General features: G+C 33.7%; 6 protein-coding genes and 1 non-coding gene across 7 annotated transcripts; 5 read left to right on the top strand and 2 right to left on the bottom strand.

Moving 5' to 3' along the window:
• Positions 1-1070: 1070 nt before the first annotated feature.
• PHYBLDRAFT_148637 (hypothetical protein) lies at positions 1071-2101 on the top strand (the record flags this gene model as incomplete). Its single annotated transcript, XM_018432122.1, has 4 exons — positions 1071-1242; positions 1311-1811; positions 1890-1968; positions 2044-2101. 4 exons carry the CDS (start codon positions 1071-1073, stop codon positions 2099-2101), a joined length of 810 nt encoding a protein of 269 aa, XP_018288111.1.
• Positions 2102-5879: 3778 nt separating this feature from the next.
• On the top strand, positions 5880-6221 carry PHYBLDRAFT_74041 (Homeodomain-like DNA binding domain-containing transcription factor; the record flags this gene model as incomplete). The annotated part of the gene is made up of 1 exon (XM_018442970.1): positions 5880-6221. A coding segment is annotated over one exon (342 nt), but the record flags the coding sequence as incomplete, so codon positions are not given.
• Positions 6222-8028: 1807 nt separating this feature from the next.
• On the bottom strand, positions 8029-9219 carry PHYBLDRAFT_171464 (hypothetical protein; the record flags this gene model as incomplete). Its single annotated transcript, XM_018436608.1, has 2 exons — positions 8029-8154; positions 8992-9219. The coding sequence occupies 2 exons, from the start codon at positions 9217-9219 to the stop codon at positions 8029-8031; spliced, it is 354 nt and encodes a 117-aa protein (XP_018288109.1).
• A 2254-nt stretch (positions 9220-11473) lies between these two features.
• Positions 11474-11947, top strand: PHYBLDRAFT_71512 (hypothetical protein; the record flags this gene model as incomplete). The annotated part of the gene is made up of 1 exon (XM_018442486.1): positions 11474-11947. One exon carries the CDS (start codon positions 11474-11476, stop codon positions 11945-11947), a length of 474 nt encoding a protein of 157 aa, XP_018288108.1.
• Positions 11948-14229: 2282 nt separating this feature from the next.
• Positions 14230-16695, top strand: PHYBLDRAFT_71511 (hypothetical protein; the record flags this gene model as incomplete). The annotated part of the gene is made up of 5 exons (XM_018442485.1): positions 14230-14271; positions 14410-14469; positions 14536-14602; positions 14745-14945; positions 15137-16695. 5 exons carry the CDS (start codon positions 14230-14232, stop codon positions 16693-16695), a joined length of 1929 nt encoding a protein of 642 aa, XP_018288107.1.
• PHYBLDRAFT_t194 lies at positions 14953-15026 on the bottom strand. Its single transcript has one exon. It is a non-coding gene; the product is annotated as a tRNA-Val (tRNA).
• Positions 16696-18563: 1868 nt separating the features above from the next.
• PHYBLDRAFT_71510 (hypothetical protein) lies at positions 18564-19628 on the top strand (the record flags this gene model as incomplete). Its single annotated transcript, XM_018442484.1, has 1 exon — positions 18564-19628. The coding sequence occupies one exon, from the start codon at positions 18564-18566 to the stop codon at positions 19626-19628; it is 1065 nt and encodes a 354-aa protein (XP_018288106.1).
• Between the last annotated feature and the right edge of the window lie 1618 nt (positions 19629-21246).

Below are 21246 nucleotides of genomic sequence, written 5' to 3'. Positions count from 1 at the left end.
ATATGTATATTTAGGATAATTAATGACCAAATAATTTATGTTTTTTTTTAAATAAATTATCAATTACTCTCTAATACCAAAGGCAAAGAAAAACAGCCTTCTAATAATTAACAGTTAAAAAAAAGTAGTACTGTCTAAACACATTGGTAGAAAAGACATATTTATATTATCTGTGTTGTACTAATAATATTTTTGAGATAGTGAATATATATTTAGCTAATAGCATTATTTTCTTGTTTATGTATAAAACTTAAAGAAATAGATATAGATAATGAGGGCTATAGTCTGATACTCTTTTACTGACATCATCAAGATAAGCACTACTGATCGAAAGGGGTGTTAATTGAAAGTGCCGATGTGAGTTAAAGCACACCTTTTTCAAAAATGTACGGTTTCAATCAAAAATGCCCCTTGGTAAATAATAGTAATGACAGTTAAAATTATTTTTACCTTTGATGACAGCATCAATCAAAAGTTTTAGTCGATAATGATAATAAGTATGATATGAACTTGAGTATCATAACATTTACTTTAATGTTGATAAAAAGGGGCTAATTAACTATATGATGTTCAGATGTTATATAGCTACTGTAGAGTATATTTAAAGTTATAATTTTAACTGGTACAGGGTTTTGTCATCGAGAACTTTAACCAAATTTCATGCTATATCTGCAATATGTATAGAGTTATATTATTATATCATATACTTTAAAACGTTTAATATGTAGACGGTGCAAAGTATGAACATTTATACATATAATATTGATTTAAAGTCTAATTCATTTTATCTTTATATTTCTTACAGTTTTGTTGTGTCGACACGAAAAGACTGTATCGTGTTCACATGAGCTACTGCAGACAGGTGCAGACAGGTGCATACAAGTGCATAAGCATCCCTTCTTTTATATGTTTTGTTTGTACATCTGTCTGTATCTTTTTCATATAAATAGCTATCAATTGCTTGTAATAAATCGTTGCCTTTCTCAAACTCAAATCGCTCTTATTCTACTTGTCTAAACTATCACCTTTTCTTTTCAACTCACTGCTTATAGCTAAAAAAAAACTTAAACATGTCCAATATTAACACAACTCTCCTCAACTCAATTCAAAAGATTGAGATTGATCTTGCTGAAATCAAGCAAGCATTGCGCGAGCTTCAAAGGCAATTCAGCAATCAATTTGCACCAGCAGTCAGTGCGGAAGATCTAACTACAATGCAACAAAGCATTATTGAGCAGAGTTGTAAGTCATATATATTCTGTGCTTAGATGTTTATTTACTTTATTAATATTGTCATACATTTTTTGTAGCTCTTGAGCGCATTGCCGAGTCTGTGAAAAGAGCCCAGCTCACAGAGTACCCTGATCAGCTCGGTAAACGAGTAATCAATACTGGCGGCAAGTTCAAAGGAAAAAACAAAGCGCAAAAATACAATCTGTTGCTTCAGATTCTTCACGAGCAGGACTGGAAGGCGCGCTGCAAAGAAGTTCCACAAGGGCAGCCTTTGCCCCCATTAGTCCCTCTTTCAGACCATGATTTGACAGTAAAAAGACTGCATCTCAAAACATTAGGCCATACAGTAAAGCATGATATCATTGACAAAGACTATCCTGCGGCCTCAAAAGAATGGAAGAATATCCCAGAGAAAAACAGGGAATACTACATGATGCATTTGGAGAGGTTGGCAAAGAATGGTGGATTGCACATCCACCAATGTAAAAGAATGTGGTGTGCAAGAAGCCTTCTTCGGGAAAGCTTCAAGAGCGACAACCAGACGCACAAGAGAAGAATGGCAGAGAAGAACAAAGTAAGTTTATCAATTAACAAATCTATATATTGTAAACTTTAATTAACATCGTTTCCTTTTATTATGCTATAGACATAGTGAGACATAAGTGATTCTTCACTTTCTTCTCCTGATATGTCAGAAACTGGTGATGTTGAGTCGCCCATAATGGCAGATGTGCTGTAAGTTACCATTGTTGCTTTTTCTCATGCGCTGTTAATACAAAACTAATATAAACTTCTTACTCTTTTATGTAGGTCTCCTCCACCCACAGCAAGTGTTGAGCCTGCTCGCAAGAGAAGCCGAAGATCATAGTTTGGCTGCTGTGATTGGCCGAGTTTGATTTTTTTAGTCTGTCTTTAGTGCATTTTTTTTCTTATCTCGTCATTTTTCTTTTTATGTTTTTTATTCCTTTTTTCTTTCATATAAAAAATTTATTGACCTCTTTCATATGATTGCTAATGTTGTGATTACAAGAATTTGAAGCTAATGTACAGCATCTACAATTCCGCTACATTCAAATATAAAAGGAAATAGTATATAGCCTTTTTTTGGGAAAAAAATTAATAGTAATATTTTTGTACTGATATATTATACTTGGGAGTCGTTCTATTATATGTAAGTATATTGAGTAGAATAAACACGTTAAGCTTTCTAACAAGATGCTCATTCCGGTTGTATGAATCAGATTCGAATTAGCTTCATATTACATGACTTGAATCTTTGCTCAAGTTTTTCTTCTTCTACGATAACGACTTTCTATAGTGCTTATGTTTTATTGCTTTTCTTATATATAGATCTTAAATATTAATACATTCTTTAATATATATATATATTCTTAGAGTAAATGCTTATTTTACTGAACAAGTAAGCATATTATATAAAGGTAAGCATTATAATAATATTATATCTATTTATTTATTTTAAGTTTTTTCTCTAATATTAGTATATTTGTAGAAATCGGTAAAAAATAATAAGTGCTATCTAAGATATATTAGAATACCCAAAGTATATGAAATACAATTTGAATAGTAGTGTTTTACTGCATACGTTTTGCAGTAGCTAAACAGAACCATTTTTTATTGCGAGTGGCCGATGGAATTGTTTTTTCATTATTACTATTATTATTATCATTTTCATTTAATAAAACATGCATTGAAATAAAGATTCAATTCAATTAAACCCGATTCAATATTGTATAATAAAAAACAGACCATTCTGTTAAAGCTGCAAAGGAAAAACAAGAGGTTGTGCTAGAATTGAAAGCAATAGAACAAAAGAAAGAATGTAATAGAGGAAAGGAAGGACGCTTGATTTTTTTTTTTGAAAAATGGTAACAGTGCCTGTTTTGGCCTTATACAGAGTCATAACTGCCATTTTTTATTAAGTAAAAAATGGCAGTTATGTTACCAAAGTGGTAACATGTTACCATTTTCTCCACCGTAGTGTGTATTAGCTGCTGGCATAGTGCAACTACGTTTTTTTTCAATTCTAAGTAACAAACAAAAATAATTTTTTGATTTATTTATTTTTAAAAAAATCCCAAATTCATATTTAATAGAATAACCATGCCCCCTTTTTTTTATTTTCTCTTTCTTTAATCTGGTCTTCTTGTTTTGTCTCTTTTTACACGTCTTGGTAAGCTTACTCTTAATATCTCAACTTTTATTAATACTTTTGGCTTTTATAATCATCTTAATATATATTAGATAAATAATACACTCAATAAGCATTCAAAACAGTATAGGTAATAAACAATCTCCTAAATAAAATAAAACAACTTGCTGACTAAATATTTTTTATTTTTAAAATGATAGAGCTTCTATCTATTTTGTAATAAAAGATGTTTTGCTCTTGGCACTATATACTTTCTGGTATTTTTAGTCTATGAAAAGATAATATATATATATCTCAACTTAAATCATGTAACTTATCAATTCTTCTTCTCAGATAAATATGTCAAACTTTTCTTTCAAGTCATACTGGTTTGCTCCCTTTTGCAAACGCGTGTCTATCATATATAAGTAATTCAAGTGTCTTTACAATCAAAGCATATATATTAATAAAGTTGTTTATTTTGTTTTGTGCTTTTTATTTAAAAGAAAATATCAATCAAATAGATATTTATTCTATTGCGAGGTTTGTTATGAACCCCCATAAATGATCTAGTAAGTATGTTATTTCATTTTATTTCATAAAGAAATCTGTATTAATACTTCTTTATCTTTTTTTGCTCTAAACTAATGTAGTTCTGAACAAGCGTATTCTCCAAGAAAATACCAAGAATTTCACTTTCAGTTAAAGAAGTATAAAACAAAAAAAACGCACCAAATACATGAAACCAATAAGATTGGGAAGTATAGTATAAGTCAGGTCATCTAATGCATTCAAGCCGTCCAATAAATGAAAATATAACGTGTATACAAGTTGTACTATTTGGATACACACTTTTAAAGAAGTATTAGTAGTCCATAATAAATAGCTAAATACATTTTCTAATCATTCAAAAATCAATAAAAACCATTTTTTCCATGAGATTTTATTTCAAATGCGTCATCTCTTAATGATGTCAACAAGATCTATTTAAGTTTTTTTTGCCATCATTCATTTCAATGCTTGTTTCTGTCCGATTTCAGACTGATTCTAGATCAATTTTAGTGAGGTCTATCCAATAATATCATGTAATTAAAGCAAATAAAAAATTTTAAGAGGTAGAGAGTTCAAAGCCAATTCTATAACAAGTAGGGCTTAGATATAATTTGAAGTTATAGGTGAATATATAACCAGAATTACAGACAATTATAACATTTCAAAAAAAGGGAGAATTATAACTCTCAATTGATCTATTGATTTTAATATCTATAATCTCATTATTTGGTTAACTAAATGAATCAATTTTTGTAATAAATACCAAACTATAATTGAACATAAATCACCAATTTTTGGAGAATTTAAACAAGAATTAAGCTACTTAAATCAGTTGTCTTTTATAGTGATATATATTATTTTGACATTCATCTTACTAAAATAAAGTCTTATTGTAGATGAACACTGTTGATCTTGTCTTTGATTTCTCTTATATCATATTACTAGGAATAACATAACATAGTAAAAATCACTATTTTATTTTGTTTTTTAATTATATTAAGATTATAATGTGTTAACATAAAACATTATTCTTTTTCACTAGAGTTCTATCAAGTATTTACAAAGACGATCTATCTCTGTTAATATATATTCTTGCTACTAGTATGTAAATTATTTATTATTTTATTCGATTCACAAAAATTAATGTTTTTTGTTGTTTTTATAGTGAAATATATCATAAGGAACACCATGGATAAGCAATATTGACATCTATTTTTTGCTCGCTCTTTTCCAACATTTACAATGTAAGTATAAACATATATACAAAATGTAAAAACATACTACATTAAGTGTAGTATCCAGAAAAAATAGCTAATGATTTGTCTATACTTCTTAGAGACTATTGTATTCTAACAAACAGTCTGTTTTTTATATCTTCAGATATTTCTTTTCTGTAGATAATTATTTTATTCAAACAGTATCAAGCAGACCAGTAGAAGTAATAACAGATATTCAATAAATCAATACTATAAGATTGTTATAGTTCTAGAAATATTCTATTCTTTTGAAATAAATACTATTATAAACGTTTACCAATAAAACAATTTCTGAAATTATAGTAAATTCAAAAACCGGGCCAGCAAATGTAAAATTTGTACTTTGCAACTTATATCTTCTTGAGTTCTTATTCTTTCGTGATAGTTTTAATACACTCTAGAACATCTGTTAAAGAGCTACAGCATACTATGCTAGTATAGATATATATATAGTATTAATAAAAAGTTATATGAAAAAAAGTGGAAATTTTCAGTGGCCCGGTTTTTTAGGTATGGGCCAAAAAATAGAGTAAAGCATTATTTCTTTACTTTCAATGCAGAACTGCTTTATAATAATTTTTATATGGAGTGTGTCTTGTCATTACATCACAATCATGCAAACAAAATAGATATATTATATTGAATTTTTCAGAGTTTTCCTTGTTCCTTTGCTCAACTTTAAAACAAAAATGTCTCCCATCTCACGCGACAAAATACTCTCAATTGAAGTTGAACTTAGACATGGAAAGTCTATAGCCGAGGTAGCAAAGATTGTTGGTGTTTTGCAGACTTCTGTCAAGAGATATCAAAGAAAATTGAACATCTCTACCTCAGTTCCTGGGGGTAGACCTGCCCAAATCAATGAAAGGCTTGCCCACCATATCATCTATGCATTCCTAAATGAGGAATTTATGACAACAACAGAGGCAGAGAGACAGCTATGTGATGAAGGTTTTGCTGTCAAGGCTCCAGCAATCCACACCTTGCTAAAAGCATCTGGGTTCATCTGTACCTTGGAATCACCTCCAAAGGTAAAAACAAACCCCACTATCCGCAAGCAGCATATGGAGTTTGCAAGAAACTATATCAACTTCACCATGGAAGACTGGAAGTGTGTTGTCTACTCAGACAAATGTAAGGTGAATCGCTTTGGCTCGGATGGAAAGAGATGGAGGTGGAAGTTGAAGAAGTCAGCAATTAAAAAATATAAGGGTAAGACTTCCCCTGTTTATGCTGAAGGACACGTTATGGTTTGGGGATGCTTTTCGTCCAGAGGTCACGGAGAGCTTCTCAAGAGCAATGAAACCATGACAAGCCCAAAATACGTAACAGTTTTGGAGCAGGGCTTACTGAAGACCTTGAAGAAGCAGAATCTCATCAAGTCCGATATCATGTTTTTGCATGATAATGCCTGGTCACACACTGCAGCCAATACCAGAAAGTGGTTGAAGACAGAGGGGATTGAGGTCATTGATTTCCCACCATTTTCGTCTGACCTTAATCCAATTGAAAACCTTTGGGCATACACAAAGGGTAAACTTTACCAATATGAAGAGCCAGCTAGCTCAATGAGAGAATTGTGGTCTCGTTTTCAGAATGAGTGGGATAGTATCCCAGAGGATATGTGCAAGAATCTAATTGAATTTATGCAAAGCAGAATGCATAAATGCATTTTGAAGAAAGGGTATCTTATTAATGAAAAATAAAAAAAGATACCTTTACCTAAAAAACTGGGCCACTGAAAATTTCCACTTTTTTTCATATAACTTTTTATTAATACTATATATATATTTATACTAGCATAGTATGTTGTAGCTCTTTAACAGATGTCCTAGAGTGTATTAAAACTATTGCAAAAGAATAAGAACTCAAGAAGATATAAGTTGCAGGGTACAAATTTTACATTTGCTGGCCCGGTTTTTGAATTTACTATAAAATTAAATTGATTGAATTATACTATGGTTCAGAATCCAAAGAATTACTCAAGTATTGAATTTAATTGGCTATAAAAGATCACAAAGAAGTGTAATATTGAACTATACTACTTTGTCAAAATTGAAAATAAATATATTATCCACCTTTAAAGCTCCATATAAAACATATAAAAAGAAAACCTTGGTTTCAAAAAACTCTTTTCAACATCCCAAGTCAGATCAACGCACTGAAAGTGCTAAAAAACTATATCACCGTAATTTTTATTTAATTTTACACATGTGTAATGCTAGTCATGGCACATGGTGCTAAGACAAACTTGTTACATGCTGATATGTATCTGAACTCAATATTAAACCTTGTCTTAATACCTAAATAACTACGTCTTTACAAATATATATGTCAGTTCATTTTTCAAGTGTTCTTATTCTTTTGAGCAACGTGTGTCTGATGTTCAGATTCATATTTTCCAGCACAGTAACATTTTCTTGTTTTTCTAAAAACTAAATTTGCTTTGATATGTTTATATTTTTTATTCTACTTTGTTGAACAAAGCTTATTAATTTCTGCGAGACATTGTTTCCATTCACTAACTTGCACTGATATTGTTGTATTTAAAGCAAGCATCTTGATTCCTTCTAAATGCGAATTGATCAAGACTTGCTGGGCATTGGAGATATTGTAAATAGTGTTGTTTGTATTGTGAGACATATTAAAGTGTATTTTTTAGGAAGGAGAAAAAAGTGTTTATTAAAAACCAATTTCCCAATGTAGGATAAAAAAGCTATCAACTGTTATTAAATTTATAAAGTCAGAACCATGTCAGCTACTAATTTAAACTCTTTATAGAATAAAATAAGGAGCTTCCTTTAGTTGTCGTTCTCAAAAGAGAATTATGTGTAATCATTATCCTGATTGGCTGCTGTTAGACATTATTTTGATGAATCCATAAAATCTAAAGATGGTTAACTGCAGTATCTCTTTATGCACAGTAGCATCTTCCTGAGCATTAACCGCAGTATAATGACTCTTCTTTTATTTAAATATAATATAATAGCTACTGTGGATAATGCATAGTATTACTGGTTTTATCTATTCAATTGGCGCCCATTTCCATCTAATTAGCATCCGTTTCCATCTAATTAGAACCTATTGACATCTGATTGGCTTCCATAGAAATTGAATTTGCTCCCATTGCCATCTTAATTTGCTCCCCCCCTTTTACTATTGGTGGAAGGGTACATGGCACTCAAATTTTTTATCCTTACGCCTTACAATTTTTTTTATATAACCATAGTATTTTTTTTTGTAAACATCGTACTTTTTTTTGTAAACGTCGTACTTTTTTTTGTAAACGTTGTATTTTTTTTTGTAAACGTTGTATTTTTTTATATAACCATAGAATTTTTTTTTGTAAATGTCATATTTTTTTATATAACTGTAGTATTTTTTTTTGTAAACATGGTATTTTTTTTTATATAACTGCCATATTTTTTTATATAAGTGCCAAATGCCTAATGTAATAGCACTTCAATGTATGTAGATCTTTCTACAAAGATACGTCATAGAAAATATTTATAGAGAGAACGAACAGAATATGCAAACTTTTCTCCAGATTACTTTGTTGAAGTTAAATGCCTTACTGCAGTTATAAGATAACAAAGCAATTATCTCATTATAATAATTATGTTAAAATTGAAAATGCAATGATATTATTTGTATTCTTTCTTTATTGCAGAATAAGTTTCGAATAAAAGATTCATTTTTTTGTCACTTGTAGCCTCCTTGTTCTTTTTAATAAAAAAAAACAACTGGAGACTTTCTCCACTTCAAAATATAGCCACCAGCAGTTGTTTATTTAATATTTACTATCTTGCTGGCTTTTTCGATAGTTAATCCCCTTATGAAGTAGAGATAAAGAAGCTTTTTTATATCTTTATCTGTAGGCTTTTGATATTGCCCTCTACTTTTTTTGGGGGTTTCGTCTGTTGTTGACGTGGCAGAACTTTTTGGATCTTCAGGCATTTCAGGCTCTTCAGGCCCTTCCATAATTTTTTCAAAGGCACTGTTATATTCTTCAAGTTTCTCGTGTAACATTTTAGGGTTTTCTGATAATAAAAGATGAAAATAAAGAAATAGAAAGATATGTTAAAGTGACATATTTTATATAAATATAGATATATCTAGTATATAGTTGTTATAATGAAGTAATAATTACTTAAGATGCAAGATAAAAATCAAAACACAAGTTGAAGCAGCAAGAATAGATGTAAAGAAGATTGAGTTGTTGTTAAATAGTATTAGTCATTATATTTTCAGCTTTTTATATCAAAAAATAATATTCCAAGGTCCACTAAATAAAGTAGTACAAATTGAACTCAAGGAGATAAAAAATAAATAGGACAATATATTACCCACAGCCATAAATTTATTATAAACATTCTTTTTTAAAAGAGATATCCTAATTCTCTCTCTTTCCATTTGGTGTTTATATATCAAAACTCTTTATTTCTCTTCTTAAATCAGCAATAAATCTCATTCTCATGCTCACTTTGACAACTAATTAATACTCTAACAATGAAAACACTTCTTAAAGCTCTACATCTCATGGATTTTTTTATTATTTCCATATCACATTGTGTTTCTGTATGTAAATAAAGCCTATACCTCGGAGTCATTGATATTAATCTCTAAATAATCTATAGTATTTTGAACAAAAGCTATAAATTTGAAAAGAAAATGTGACAATTCAACCCTCCACCTACAAAGAAACTACAAGATTAAACATCTATCTGTACAATAGGAACCAGTCTACACATATTCATAATGCTTTTAAGTGCATTTCACTGACCATACTTTTTCGAAATCCAACAGTAGAATTCACTCTACTGACCACACAAAAACTTGCCAATTTTTATCTCAAATATTCAGTCATCTGATTGACTACCACAACAATTGTATTTCTTATGAACCTGGTCCTACACAAGCATCTGATATCATTATAAAAAAGAATCCAAAAATGCTATATTTATTCAGCACCTGCTCTAACCATTTTACAATGTCAGAATCCTGATCTTCTTAATATCAAACTCAATAACTCTTTGTAATCTGCACTCAAAACAAGTAAATGTCCAACAATCTGTTAAACAGCTGAAAGTGGTCCAAGAATTATGCTTTGCCTACAACACTACCCAATCTCAATTTTGGAAACCTTCATGATACAAAATACCAAAAAAAAACAAATATTACACACAGAAACAGTAACAAAAAATAGCACAAGCTCATGACAAAAAAAAGAAATAAAAAAAAAGATGAAAAAAAAGATAAAAAAATAAAAAAAAATAAAAAATAAAAACAAAAAAAGAGATGAAAAAAAAAGAGATGAAAAAATAAAAAAAAGAAATAAAAAAAATAAATAAAAAAAAGAAAAATGTAATCGCAATTTTAAAAATAATTCTCCAAATAGTATAACTAGCATTTTTATTCATAAATTTTTATAATATACATAACCATTTTTTTGCAAATAATTTCTGAAAAACTGAAAGTCTCAATAACTGAAAATAAAATGGTATCTTACTGCAAGAAATTTCTGAAAAACTGAAAAACTGAAAAACTGAAAAACTGAAAAACTGAAAGTCTCAATAACTGAAAAACTGAAAATCTTAATAACTGAAAATAAAATGGTATCTAACTGCAGAAATTTCTGAAAAACTGAAAATCTCAATAACTGAATTTCGAGCTTTTCCTTGGCTCTATACAAAAAAAAACTTTTTTTTTCTATTTTTTTATTTTTTTTTATTTTTTTATTTTTTTTTATTTTTTTTTTGGTTGGGCAAACCCATGAGGAGAAATTCTACCCCTTCCTTTGAGACAGAGGACAGGACACCATAAAGGCTCTGGTAGCACTGTAAATCAGCTAATAAAATAAATGTTCTTAAAAGTATAAAGAAGCTTAATATGTAAACATTCATTATTCTTCAACACATTCTTTATCCAAATATATTAAGACAACAGGACAAGACTATACCTTGGTAGAAACGTTTAAGTTATTAAAATATTTTTTTTGGTATATATACCCCAGTATCTTAATAAAAGTTTCTCAGTTATCTTTCTTCCTCGATTTTAACACCCTTTTTATGTTCAAAAAAAAATATCTACTTCTAACAACTCCCTTGAATTTGTTATGAACAAGCACTGTGAAATGGTCAGTCACAGCAGTTCTGCAGACCAAACCCAGTTTTCTGGAATTGCTTTTGACCCCTTGTGCAATTTCAACCAAGAGATTGTCAATAAAATGCATGGAGAAGTTGTACTCTGATCTGTGACAGATGTCTTTGTCAACCATGCCAATATGGAATGGACCCGTACCTCGGCCGGAAACCCAGCAGTCACAAACCTCTTAAGTCTTAGAAGTTTTTTGCCAACTGAAGTCAACAAGGCTACTATCAAAACCATTGTTGCACAGAAGCCGAAGACAAATCTGCCAGAGAAGGTCGACCCTAATTCTGTTCCCACTGCAGAAAGCATAGGTCGAGGTTCATACCAAAAGTACAACCAAAACCAGGTGAACAAGCTCTTCTCCTTGGTTTTCTCGGAAAACCAGACTGCTGCTGCCACTGCCAGGGAAATGGGCATCAATGTCCGGACTGCCCAGAACTATGTCAGGTTGGCCAGAGAGAAGATCCAGGCCGATTTTGATGCTGCCACAGTGGAGACTGATGAGTCTAATGGGCTGGAGACGATGGAGGTTGAGGAGGTTTCTGCACTTAAAGAACAAAAACATGGCAACCAAAAGTTGTTCCAGGCACACTCTGCTTTTTTTTAAAGTTTTTCGAAAATAAACCAGATGCTACCTTGGAACAAGCAAGGATAGCTGTCATGGAAGAGTTCTCTGGGCTGCAGATTACCAAATCAGCAATCCAGAAGCACTTGGTGAATGTTGTGGTGGTTGAAGTTGAAGAAGTTTTTAAGAGGAAGAATTGAAGATTTGAGATTAGGAACGAAGATTCGTGAGAACTTGTGTAGGTTTTGTTTATTGAGAAAGATTTTGTATCAAAGTTTGACCAGGTTCCTACACTGAACTACTACTGCTATTTATATTGTTTTGGATTGAGAAAATTATATGACTGGGGTCAGGTAATCGATCCTATCTGAGCCTTAATCAGAGCAATGTGATTTTGGGATAATTAATATATGATTAATTATATAAATGTGTGTAGTCCCAATGAAGTATTAACATCGAAAGTAAATGTGTTTATGAGTTATAATTATGCTTATAATAATCCACTGATGTATCCCATATTATGGTGATATCATCATATGAAATATAATCACTATCATGCATGCTAAACCTGTGTGTTAAATAATAAAGTAATCGGTAGACACCTTTGACTGGAATAGCTGAGGCCTTATATTATTTCCTTCAGACTTATTCTCAATTACAGCAGTAGTCAATACTCATTTACAACAGTGAAGAAGTGTGCCCTGACAATGAAGAAGTTGGAGAAGCTGCCCAAGAAGAGAGACAACATCAGCACAATTGAGATGAGACGAGACCACATTTTGGAGTGGCAACAACATGCGGATTTCAACTATCTGTCGAACTGTGTGTTTATTGATGAAGCAGACTTCAATATGCATATCAAGAGAACTTTTGGTCATTCCGTCAGTGGCACCCCGGCTAAGACAACTGTCCCGATGCAGAGAGGTGTGTCCATCACCATCCTTGGTGCAATGTGCAAGAGAGGGATTGTCAGCCTCTCGTTGAAGAAACCCACTGCAGTCGCAACCAAGAAGAAGAGAAAGTTAGACATCTACACCAATGTTGAGGTGAATGGCCGAATTGGCACCAGAGCCCAGCACTACCTCGACTTTCTTAGTCATACAATGGACGTTCTGGACAGCCAGAGTATGCAAGGATGTTATCTCATCATGGATAATGCTCCTATCCATAAGGCTGATGAGGTGAAAGACTTTATTTCTTCCCATGGGTACAAGTGTGCATATCTTCCTGTGTATTCATCTTTTCTGAATCCAATTGAGGAAATGTGGTCCAAGATCAAGTTTGGTATCCACAGAGAAGAGAATACAGAGTCAGGCAGGCTCATCTTAAGGATTACAGAATCAGCTAAAACTGTCACCCTTTTGGACTGTTTGGGTTGGATTAACCATGTCATTTCATTCTTTCTTCGCTGTTTGAACAGAGAGTGAAAGCTTTAAGTATGTCTTTTATGTCTATTTAAGCTCTTTACACTCTATGTCTTTTTTTATTTTATTTTTATTTTTTATTACTTTATGTCCCTCTTTCTCTTATTTTTTTTACCACTTTATGTCCCTCTTTTTCTTATTTTTTTATCACTTTATATCCCTCTTTTTTTATTTGTTTTACTGCTTTATACTTTTCTTTTTTTATTACTTTGTATTTCATTATATCTTACTTCTTATTATGTGTTCTATTTCTCTATCAACTAATTATGCCTAATAAAAATATCCATGTTTTATGCCAAAAAAATATGACGTTTACAAAAAAAAATATTATGGTTATAAAAAAAAAATACGACATTTACAAAAAAAATACTACGGTTATATAAAAAAAATACAACATTTACAGAAAAAATTCTACAGTTATATAAAAAAATACGACGTTTACAAAAAAAAAGTATGATGTTTACAAAAAAAAGTACAATGTTTACAAAAAAAAATACTATGGTTATATAAAAAAATTGTAAGGTGTAAGGATAAAAAATTTGAGTGCCATGTACCTTTCCACCAATAGTAAAAGGGGGGGGAGCAAATTCAGTTGGCAATGGATGCAAATTCAATTTCTATGGAAGCCAATCAGATGTCAATGGGTTCTAATTAGATGGAAACGGATGCTAATTAGATGGAAATGGGCGCCAATTGAATGGATAAAACCAGTAGTCTAGAAAACTATATAAGACAATTCAATTTATATCAATAAAAAGTATCTTTTATCCTCTCTTTAATTTTAGGTTTACTCCTTGATCCCCAGTGGGTTTGACCTTTTGACTTTGTTATAGTAAAAGGAAGACCAACCCAGATCGGGAACTACACTTGTCGTGCCCGAATTCTTGTCAGCAAATCAGAATGACGATTACACAGAATTCTCTTTTGAGAACGACAACCAAAGTGATTTTCTTTTGCTCACAAAAGAATTAGAAAGCACATAGCTTAACAAAAGTAGAATAGAAACCGAAACAGATATTTATAATGGCTGGGTAGTTTTAGAAAAAATATAAAAGAGGACATTATTTTATTCAATAAAAGTTATCTATCTTTCTGTCAGAGTTGACATTGGTGAACAAAAGCGGTAGTTATAAGCAACCAGTAAGAGTTGACTTTTTAGGATAAAAGATCTTGACTTTGCCGATTGATCTTTCATATATGTTTTAGATGTTTAAGATAGTGAATATACTTGTAGAAGATATTACTGGACAACAGGCATCTAAGACATATTATTGTAGCTATTCTTTTAGCCAGAAATCAATTATCATTTTGTATAAATAGTTAAGAAATATATTTAATAAAAAGCATCTTTATTTCTTATCTAAAAACTATTCATAAACTTGATGATCCCCAGTGGTATTGATTCTGCAACTTAGTTACAAGTGTCAGAAAAGAAATATCAGATCGAGACTTGACATTTCTATCCTCTTTATTCTTTTATCTTCGTTTACGATTCCCAGTGGGTTTCACCAATTTTGGCTGTGTTATAGCATTGGAAGAACAACCCAGATCGAAAACGACACACTGTCAAGAATTTGGGCAAAACAAAAATAATAGTCAACACTCTGACACCAGAGGTAAATATGATTTCTGCCAGACTTGAACTGGCGACCGTCTGTGTGTTAGACAGACGTGATAACCAACTACACCAAGAAACCACACACTCTCTTCCACAACCAAATTATGTTTTGAATTCAAACCCAGCACAGTTTTACTTTTACCTCTTTTTCTCTATAACTACTATATCAAACCTATCTGTTTTTTGCAGCAGGATTGATTGTCATAGTTGTTTTTATATATCTACCAATTTTCATTTTTTTAATTGACTTTTTTTTCAAATTGTTGGAATCATCATTGCAATCATCTTCACATCTGCGCCGAAATCACTCAAGATTGTCAGCATCTCCAACTACATCTCAATTGCCTGTACCTCTGTTATCGTCTCCAGTTCTTTTCTCCTTCTCTGAAGGTGGTTCTGGTGTTTTACCATCAACTTCGCACTTTTTTGTCCCAGTTTCAGACCTTTCTTTTTCTGCTTTGCCTGCTCCTGGTTCCCACGAAATTTTTTTTCAAGCTCCTCCAACAATGATTGGTTCCCAAAAACAGGTGATTAATTCCACTGGCCGCCCTACTCCCACTGCTCTCATTTTGTCTGGCCTCAAGGCAGACTTTAAAAAATTGCACAATGTTTTGTCCTGTTCACATTGCCAGACTACAGGCAAAATTGTTTCTAATGGGTCTACTTCTCGTACTGGTAGCCCACAGTTTAAATGCAAATGTGGTGCAACATTTACTGCTTCATCCATGCAATCTTTGATCAATGCAGTCCAACACAAAATTCCTGAAGTTCATTCTGCAAGTGAGCCTGTTGTGTCTCCTTCTGTTTCCATCTTGGGTCATAGTATTTCCATGGCAGATATCCATGAAATTGAATCTGACATTGCACCTGTTCTTCCAACTGTAATGCCCACTCTTCAGGATATTTGGGACCGTTTCCAGGCTTATGATGAACGTCTTTCTGCATTGGAGGCTGTTCAAAAAGAGAACATTGAGTTGCGTAAGGCTCTTGCTACTGCAAACGCCACTATTGCACGTTTGACAAAGGAGAATGTTGATTTTTCTGTTGGTGCTGCAGCATCCAAATATGCTACTATTGCTGCCTCTGTTCCAGTTGTTTCTCAGGCTGATTTTCCATCACTTCCTGCATCCCCGACCCATCATTCCACTGAACCCACCAAGACTTTCGTTTCTAAAACACCACGTAAAAGGGCTCCAACTGCTAGGGCCATTGCTGCTGTTGTTCGTGGCATGACAATTAAAGAAAATGCTGATCAGGGGTTTCAAATTGTTTATGTACCTAATGCTATCCGTCTCCCCATTAGTACTCAACGTCAACGTCTTAGGAAATTAAAGATAGACAATGCACGTGTGCTGGATCTCCACTATCCTGATCGTAAGGTGATGGGAATGCTTGTACATAATGAGTATGCTCCTGAGCTCAAGACTATCTTGGCGAGTTATGGTGTTACTACTTTGGATAACTTTGATCCTCTGGACCCTGTTCACCTCCGTGACCCAGCTCTGGCCTCTCTTTCACTTGATGATAGGGCAACAAAAGCTATACATGTTCACAATGATCGTATGCTACGTGCCATTGAATTCATTAGGGCTCCTGTCAAGTTTGCTGTTGCACGTTCCTTTTGCTCTCAGGGATGGATTAGTGATGACCAACTAGCTGAGATTGTTCCCCCACGACCCACCAAAAAAGACTTGGACATCTCTATACATACTGCCAGCATCACCATCCCTTCATTCTCTGATCTATGAATCCAGTAACAATTACATTATGGAATGCAAATGGTCTTGCAAAACAGACCATACCTACGATCCTTTCATATGCTCCACTTACTTCCCTTCTTTTTATCACTGAAACGTGGCTTTTGTCCCCCCATCGTTATCCTACTTCTTGGCAGCAGTACCATACCTATGGTCAGTCTGTCCCCAATGCTAGCCGTGACTGCATGGGTATTTCTCTTCTTGTAAATCCTTCTTTCCCTTACCCCATTTCTATTGTTCCTTCTTCTTCTCCTTATGTTCTTTCTTGTATTGTATTTGATTGTCTTATTCATTGCATTTATCTTCCCCCTTCTCTTTCTAATGACGATGCAATTTCTATTCTTTATGACCTCCCCCTCTCTTCTTCTTCTATTCCTTCTTCTAACACTATTTTTTGTGGTGATTTTAATTCACGTATGGGATCCTTTCTTGGTGACCATGCTATCACTTCGCGAGGAACTTCTTTTCTTCAGTGGATCCAGGCAACTGGTCTCACTTGTTGGAATGAATTACTTGCATTTGGTATTCCTACCTTTCTTTCTGGTGGCTCTGGTACCTCACGTTCCAGTGTCATTGATTTATTTCTTTCTACGTCCCCCCTTCTCAATCCTTCTATGCAAATTCGTTCTGATCTTTCTTTAGGCTCTGATCACAAAATGGTCAACCTCACTTTCACTCCCTATGTTTCACCTCCCCCTCCCCCTACTAATCATCCGCGCCTACTTTGGAATCTTTCCAAGCTTGCTCAGCCTGACACTCTCAAGATCTACATTGATACAGCTTCTGGGTCATTGGACAATCTGACAGAGCAGTTCAGTGCTTTCCTTTCTTCTTCTTCTCCTCCTCCTGTAGATTCTCTGTGCTCTGCTTTTGCTCAAGCTATCTATGATGCTCTGGACACTGCTGTTGGTCGTCGTACACCACGTACCATGCAAAAGTACTGGTTCTGGTCAGTGGACCTTCAAGAAGCAATGGATCTGAGAGAACGCAGCTACCAACGCTGGCGTCATTCTAGTGGTTTGCAGAAGGCTATATGCTGGATGCGCCATCAGGATGCATGTCATGCTGTTAGGTTATCAGTCCAGCGTCGTCGACGTGAAACATGGAAAGAATTCTGCAACAAATTGGCAACACAAGACTTTGCAAAGACCACAGCAACAATGAAACATATTAAAAGCCATCGTCAAACCAGTCCTGTCTTTGTGGATCCGGGTGGACCTCAAGTAGCTGCTAACAAAATGGCTGATCATCTTCAACAGATTTTCTCAGGTCAATTTCTTCCTGCACGCCGCCCTCCAGACCAGACAGTGATGATTTCATCACCAATTGCAATTGATGAATCGTGTCCTTTTACTCATCTTTCTGTAGAGAGTGCAATTCTCAAGCTTCCTACACGCAAGGCTCCTGGTGTTGACCATCTTCGTGCTGAAATGCTTCACCCAATTGTTAAGCAAGTCTCTCCTGTTCTTTGTCTTTTGTTCCAGCTTTGTTGGCAATGGGGTTCTGCACCTCTTGCATGGCGTACTGCACAAATTGTCCCCATCTTTAAAAAGGGTGATACTCATGACCCTGCTAACTATCGTCCCATTAGCTTAACGTCTATCCTGAGAAAAGCCATGGAATATTGTCTACAGTTTCCTCTTGAAGATGTGTCTCCAACAATTGACATTGCACAGGGTGGATTCCAACGTCAACGTAGCTCCCTTGATCAAGTTCTTTGTCTCCATGAGATGGTCCGTCGTCACACAGCTCTATTCAAAGCACCACCAGTCTTGGCTTTTCTTGATATCAAGTCTGCATATGACACTGTTGATCGTTCTGTAGTATGGACATCGTTACGTCCTCTTGCCTCTGATGCTATGTTAGCTTTGTTACAAAGTCTTTTTGACAATGTTCAAGTTGAGGTGTTGCTTTCTGGTGCAACATCCAGATCATTCCAACCATTGACTGGCGTTATGCAAGGATCTGTGCTTTCTCCCCACCTTTATTCCGTGTACATAAATTCTCTACCAGTTGCTCTTCGTGCTGCAGGGGAACTTTGTAACACAGTATTTAATCAGACTGCTGCCACAAGACTCAATGATCAATTAGTCAATTCACTACTTTTTGCTGACGATGTTGCCATCATTGCTACACCAGAAGCTATGCCTGTCATTCTGAATTCTGCTGAACAACATTCTCAAGAGCTAGGATATCATTGGAGTCCCACCAAGTGCATGATCCTTCACTATTCTTGTTCTCTTTCTCCTTTGTCATTCTCTCTCTACAATGTGCCTATTCCTCATGCTCATTCGTTTCCTTACCTTGGTGTTCCCTTCTCAGCAAAGGGGACTATTGATCTATCTCTTCTCATCTCTCGTAATTGTGTCTCTGCTATTAACAGCATGTGTGCTCTTCAATCACTTGGTGTCAATCACACTGAGTTGTCACGTCTACTCTCAATTCGTTTGTATCGCCAGTTTATTCATCCACAATTTGAGTATGGCCTAGCAATATCCTGCTTCAACATCAAACAAGTTGCTGTGCTTGAAAAGGCCCAGAACACATGCTTACGCATGATTTTTGGAGGTCACTCCACATCTTCTACATCTGTTTTCCATCACCTTGGGAATCTTCCTAGCATGAGGGAGAGGATCTTGACTCTTGGTTTCAAGTTTGTATATCGTGCTTTCTGGTTGCCTGATGAGGCTCTGTTTACTCTTCTTCGACCTGTTCTTACAAACCCAGCACACCAATGGTTTAAGCTTTTAGCTAATCCCATTTGGTTGTCTCTCTCTAATCGTCAGAATGCTGATTCTAAAGCTTGCAAGCATGCCATTCGTTCATTTTTGAACCAGCCCTCTTCTTGCAACGCTCTCAACAAATACTTCTCTCTGCTTGCCGTCCTTCTCTTGGTGTTGACCCTATTCTCTGGCTTCCCATGACTAACTATGAACGTAGTAGATTCATACGTTGGCGTATGGGGTGGCTCACTGGACGTCCTCAACCTTGTTCCTGAGGATTGCATACCACCAGCCGTCATCATGTTATTGAGTGTACTGGAGCTGCAATTCGTCTCCATCTCTATTCTACAGTACAACCTAATCCAATTGATTATGTACTCAATATGCTGCCTCTGAAGAAACTTAAAAACAACAAGAACAATGCCTTCTAGATCTTTACTTGGCCAATTCTTTGTAGAATCATGTTGGATATAGAACAGATCTGTTTCTCTGGGGTTGATCTTGCTGATCATGCTGCAACAGACAGAGGACAACTCTTCTTGAACTGGCTACCCAAATGAGACTGGCCATCTCCTTTTATTTTTAGTTTAGATCTATATTAGTCTTAGTTTCCATTTATTGCATGAGTTTCATACATGCCTCATATTTTATCCTTATCTCCCTTTTTTTATATCCCCTAGCTTAGTTTCCCTTTCTAGTTTTTCCCATTTTCCCCCTTGGATTTTTTTTCTTTCTATTATTCTTTTTTGTACTCTTAAAGGCGGGCAATAGCTCTATAGTGCGTGTGCCCACTAGCCTTTCAATAAAAATCTTTTACCTACACCAAGAAACCAACAATGATGTTAATGTGGCGCATTGTGGGTTTTATCGGCTGCAGTAAGAGTTCTTTTTTCAATCGATTTCAACCTTTTTAATCAGTTACAAAGTCTCAAACCCCCAACTATAATTTTATATTTTAATTTTAATTTTAATTTTATTTATATTATTTTTATTTCTTATTCTAAAAATCTGACTTCTCGTTATTTTTATTTTTATTCTTCTCCAATTTTCTGAAGACAAATTTCCCTTCCCTTTATTCTTTCTCGAAATTAGTTTGTCCCTCTTTTATTTTTCTTACTTTTCTTACGCACTAAATGTGACGTTTTCCTCTTGACACTACTTTACCAAAATTGTTAACTGTAGTTTTTCTATTTCTTTATAGCATACTCCTTCCCGATCTTTTCCATTCTCTGTAGTTATGTATTATAACTTTATTTATTTTTCTTTTATGACAAATCCTGATTACAATTATTTTGTCTATCTTTTTATCACAATTATCTCCTAGACATCAGTGCAACCTATTTTCGCCATAAATTTTATCCAAGAAGTAGTATAAATAACCCTTCAAAATCAATCAATAAACAATTGTCAAATTTTTCTGATACAAAAGTTTTCTCTAAAGATGCTGTCTACTTTCCCTGATCTCTCGTGAATTTTTCTTCTATTTACTGTTTTTCTTTGTCAAGTCTTCGTGGAAGATTGACTATTTTCTATTATTTTTCTATTATTTTTCTTCCCCTCGAATTTTACAATTTTCATTTTGTTAAATTTTCTCTTTATTTTTCATTCTAAAATTACCTTAGAAATTCTCTTAGTTAATGTTTAATCTTTTATTCTCTGAATACTTTCCTTAACTTAGTTTATTTTACATTAGCATTATTTATTTCCTTTTGCTAGTTCTAGATATTTCTTCCCTTCTGAAATTCCTTCTATTTTTCCCTTCTAGAAGTAGTTTCTCTTATTTAATTTACATTTCATTACAATTGTTTCTCAATTCAAA

Source organism: Phycomyces blakesleeanus (assembly GCF_001638985.1).
Source record: "Phycomyces blakesleeanus NRRL 1555(-) unplaced genomic scaffold PHYBLscaffold_19, whole genome shotgun sequence".
In the NCBI taxonomy this organism is placed as follows: Eukaryota; Fungi; Mucoromycota; class Mucoromycetes; order Mucorales; family Phycomycetaceae; genus Phycomyces; species Phycomyces blakesleeanus.
The sequence above is the reverse complement of the archived record's forward strand: the minus strand, read 5'-3'. Positions and strand labels throughout refer to the sequence as shown.